Source organism: Coturnix japonica, chromosome 4, assembly GCF_054131305.1.
Source record: "Coturnix japonica strain WE chromosome 4, WE-NBRP24, whole genome shotgun sequence".
Taxonomy (NCBI): Eukaryota; Metazoa; Chordata; class Aves; order Galliformes; family Phasianidae; genus Coturnix; species Coturnix japonica.
Window position 1 is genome coordinate 59,743,162 of NC_140666.1, and position 4,802 is coordinate 59,747,963.

A 4,802-nucleotide genomic window follows, 5' to 3' on the forward strand; every position below is an offset into this window, starting at 1 on the left:
AGACAACAGCTTCATCAGCCGGAAAGTTGGTTTTTTTCTCCTTTCCTTCAACTCTCAATCCCTTCTTTGTCTAGAGGAAAATGCAGCCAACTCGAGCCACCCCGGCCATATGGTTCACTCTGTGTTTTCTTAGTGAATTCTGAATTGTTTGTGACTTGCGGAGGGGTTTTTTTGGGAGCGTGTATAAAGACATAGAAGGGGCTGCCCGCGCTGGGCAGGGCCGGGCCATGTCCTTCACGTGCCCATTTCACACACTCCTGTGGCTGCCCCACGACCACGCGCTGCCCGGACACGGCCCCAGGCTCAGCAGCACCACGATGCTTCCTGGGGCTCTCACAGTTATTCCCCTTTTGATAACCAAAGTGCCTTCCTGAAGGTGAGGCGATTTCGGGGCCGAGGGTGCAGGTTGCTCACTCATGACAAACCCGCACGGCTGCCAGGGCTGAGAGGTAAGGCAGGGCTCTGCGTAAAGCACGGCTCCTCTGCCCCGTGTGTGCCGGGAGCCGAATGGCTGCGGTGTGCTGCGGGTTGGACAGCCCCATTTGATAGCAGCCTGCCAAATTTTCTTTCTCTCTTTCCTTACACAAACCCCCCAAAAAGGCCCTTTCACCAAATCATTAAATTCTACAGAGGTGGTCAAGCTAGTCCTGCTTTTCATGCGTTCGAGAAAGAAAAGGGTCCTTGAAGTTTAGAAGATGCCCAAGGAAAACTCATTGAATGACATCAAAAGAATGAGTTTCCATAGCTGTTGAAGCACGAGAGCTGTGTAGCTGCACAAAGGCGGGTTGGGGCAGTGGGACTGTCCCACTGCTCTATCCCAGCACAATTGGGTCACTGAAATAGGGAATTAATTACCATTGGAGAGTGGGCAGCCCATTCACTGCTGGCTGAGTTTTATTAAACGCCAATATAAATAACAAAACAACTCTTGTGGCTGCACTATTCCTACACGCCAAAGGAAGGATTATGTCGGGGATTAACATCTTAAAGTCTATGAGACTTTCTGACTCAAGGCTCGGAGCTGGTAATCGTATTTGTCTCCTGGTTCAGCGATTAGTGCTCTCCCTCGCGCACCTTCGCCTGGATGGCCAATGTCCCTTTTTGCAGGCACCGGGTTTTTCACACAATCGGCTGTTCTTTTCCCCACATCTATAGAAAAGAATAAGAAAACTGAAGCGTGTTCACGCGATCCTCAAGCTTCTTCTCTTCTTCATGGGAAAGGAAGGCACCGGCAGCCCTTTTTCACAGGGGGGAGGTGGGGGAGGCAAATCCTCGGGGGGGTCGGGGGGGGCAGCGGGGCTCTGCATGGCAAAATCACTCCGCAGCCTGCACCTGCCATGCAAATCCACCGGGAACAATCAGCCCGACCGGGGGCTCGTCCGCAAGGGGGGCTGGGCCAGGATGCCGGGGCAGCACTGCCCGGGGGGGCTGATCCTAAAGGAACCCCAAATACGGAGGCCCGCCCTTCCCTCCCAGCAGTGCTTCTGGCTGCGGCATGCCAGGGGCTGCCCCCTGCCGAGCACCCCTCATTCACCCTCTGGGAAGGGGCTGTGTTTTGACCCCCAGGTTAAGGGCTGGGCCACCACACCGCAGGCTGGGCACCCCGCCATTAGCATCTTGGGGGGCTCCGTCCCACTCACCCTTTGGAGCCCTGGGAGCCCAGGGCCTGCTGCCCCCACCCTGCTGGGCCACGGGGCCAGCACAGGCACTTACTCACAACTTGTGAGGTCGGAGCGTGGACGGGCCGCGTCCAAAGGTCTCTCAGCAACACAGACCCTAAACTTTTAGGGCTCTCGGGTCGCCTCCGAGTTCAGTCTTCTTACAACAAACAAAGCCCTTCTGAAGGTCTCCCCCTCTCCCGTGCACCAGCTCAGCATCCTTTATTTCTGGGCCGTGTGATAAGCTTAAATCATTGTGCTCCCATTTCTTGATCGTCGCCTACTTCACCCCTTTGTTCCCATAAAGTAGGATTGAGTCTGGCAAAGGGGCTGAAGTTGAACAGTTTGACCCCGGGGGACAGTTCAGGCCCTCACCCCGGCCCTGCCCAGCCCTCGCCCCACACAGCGCTGAGCCTCCGTCCTGCTGGGTGAGTGAGGGCTGCTGCTGCCCCGTGCCGGGCTCCTCACACATAGAGATCTCCTGTTTCTCAGAAGAGGGAAATGTGTTCAAGTCGCTTGGCAGAGTCGCAGATGTTCTGTAATGGATTGGCTAAATGTGGTGTGGGGCGGCAGGGTACACGTCTGTGCAGCAGCAAAGAAGCAAGAACGGGGCTGGGGACAGCAAGAGCAATAGGAGGGAATGGCTTTAAGCTGAAAGGGGAGATTTAGGTTAGATGCTCGGAGGAAACTCTTTATTTGGAGGGTGGTGAGGCTCTGGCACAGCTGCCCAGAGAGGCTGTGGATGCCCCATCTCTGGAGGTGCCCAAGGCCAGGCTGGATGGGGCCTGAGCGGCCCAAACTGGTGGGGGCAACTTGCCCGTGGCAGGGGGTTGGGTCCCTTCCAACCCACACCAACGATGCTGCGATTCTATCACTTGTGTGCGCGTGTACTGCACACCACGGGACTCGCACGTACATCTCAGCTCTGTCACGCTGATCCAAGCCTCTCCTTTTTCCCACCAGCTGCAAGGCAAGCTCTATTTTAAAGCCTCCTACTTTTATCCCAAACCGCCGCATCCCACCGGCACCGGTCAGCGAACCGGGCCCGGGGCTGGGCCCGACGTTCCCTGCCGCACAGACGACTGCGGCGTCGAGCCGGTGGGAGCGAACAGCCGAGGGTCGGAACGCAGGAGCCGCCTCACAGCTTCAGGGGCACGGCGTCCCCCGAGCGCCGCCCGCCTCGCCCCGGCCCCGCTACCCCCGTAGGGACGCGCGGGGCCCCCCCAGCGGGGCAGCCCCCGCCCGGGGCCGCTGAATGCGGCTCTGAAAGGGAGCCGACTCCGGCGCGCGTGGCTCGCGGGACACCCCGATTGGCCGCCGGCGCCTCGCGCCCCCCCGCCATTCATTAATAAATTAGCGGCACGCTCCAGCCGAGCGCGAGGCACCAATGACGCGGCGCCGCGCCCGGGGAGCGGGGGGGGCCGCCGGCGGGGCAGGTTTGATTGTTCCCCGCGGGGTATATAAGGGGCGTTAGCGGGGTCGTGTGCCAGACACGCAGCCGACGGGCCCCGGGCCGCTCCGACGCCGCCGGGGCGCGTGCCAGCGCCCGCCGACCGCCCGACGGCCGTCGACCCGCGGCCGCGCCCCCCCCTCCCCCCTATCCCCCGCCCCCGCAGGATGCCGGTGAAGGCGGAGAGCCCGGAGCCCTCGGCGGAAGACGAGCTGCTGCTGCTGCGCCTCGCCTCGCCCGCCCCCTCGGCCTCGCTGCCGTCCAGCGCCGGCGAAGAGGAGGAGGACGACGAGGACGGGCGGCCGCGGCGGCCGCAGGAGGGAGCGCGGCGGGCGGGGCGGCAGCGAGGGCCCCCGCGGGCTGCGCGCACGGCGGAGACGGCGCAGCGCATCAAGCGGAGCCGGCGGCTGAAAGCCAACAACCGCGAGCGCAACCGCATGCACAACCTGAACGCGGCGCTGGACGCGCTGCGCGACGTGCTGCCCACGTTCCCCGAGGACGCCAAGCTGACCAAGATCGAGACGCTGCGCTTCGCCCACAACTACATCTGGGCGCTCACCGAGACGCTGCGCCTGGCCGGGGCCGCCCGACTGGGGGGCGCGGCCGAGACCGCGCCCGGGGTGACCGCCGAGGGCAGCCCCTCGCCCGCCTCGTCGTGGAGCGGAGGCGCCAGCCCAGCGCCCTCCGCGTCGCCCTACGCCTGCACTTTATCGCCCGGCAGCCCCGCCGGCTCCGCCTCGGATGCCGAGCACTGGCCGCTCCCTCGGGGCCGCTTCGCCCCTCCGCCGCCGCCGCCGCCCCACCGCTGCCTTTAATGCGGCCCGGGCGGCCCTCGCTCCTCCGACGTGCACTTTGCCCGGCTCTTCCCCTCGCCGCTCCGCAGCTGTCTCCGTGATTTACGAGGGGGGAGCGGAGAAAAAAAAAATACAAAAAAGAAAAAAAAAAAAAAGTTAAAAAAAGAAAAAGTTGTGTTGTTAGGGGTCCGGGTTAGAAGTCATTGTATAATTTGTAGGCTTTGTCAGGGCTGAATGCAAGCGTGGAAATTTAGGCTGAACTCTCTATCAAAAGGAAAAACCGTAGAGGGATGGGAAGGGGTGGGTGGGAGGGAGGAGCGCCTCATGCATTATTTATTTCGACCTTTAGGGGACGAGGAACTCCCCCCTTCATTCAGGAGATTAAAAATAAATCAACGGACTGAAAACCCAAACAGACACGGGACATTACAGCGATCCGCCACACACGTGTTCACATTTATTTATTATAAAGAAAGATTTCATGGAAAAGATGTATTTTTTTTGTATAATTTACAGAGTCTATTCTAGTATGTATTTACGGCTGAACAGCAAAGGGATTGTTCTCCTCATAAAATATAAATAAAAATATCTAATTTTCATAATTTTCATCACTTGGGTTGCTCTTTTTCACGGCTTACGCACCATCTGTTGGGGTGACAAACGTCCTCGGCCCTGCAGCAGCTTGGCCTGGGGGCTGTGGGATGTGGTAGTGGTGGTGGGGGATGAACCCAAATACCATGGGGGTGGTTCGATTGTGCTCTTGTGGTGGTTGGAGACACCAGACCTGGAGCATCTTTTGGGAGGCTGACGTGCATTTCAGTTGCTGAAATGTTGTTTTGTCTCTTTAGAAATGAAGCAGAAGGATGAACTGTGTGAGACTTGAGCGTAGCCCCAGTGGGA

General features: G+C 59.6%; 1 protein-coding gene across 1 annotated transcript; it reads left to right on the forward strand.

Moving 5' to 3' along the window:
- Positions 1–3,097: 3,097 nt before the first annotated feature.
- On the forward strand, positions 3,098–4,166 carry NEUROG2 (neurogenin 2). The gene has a single exon (XM_015861954.2). It carries the CDS (start codon positions 3,276–3,278, stop codon positions 3,921–3,923), a length of 648 nt encoding a protein of 215 aa, XP_015717440.2. The 5' UTR covers positions 3,098–3,275; the 3' UTR covers positions 3,924–4,166.
- The last annotated feature ends 636 nt before the right edge of the window (positions 4,167–4,802 follow it).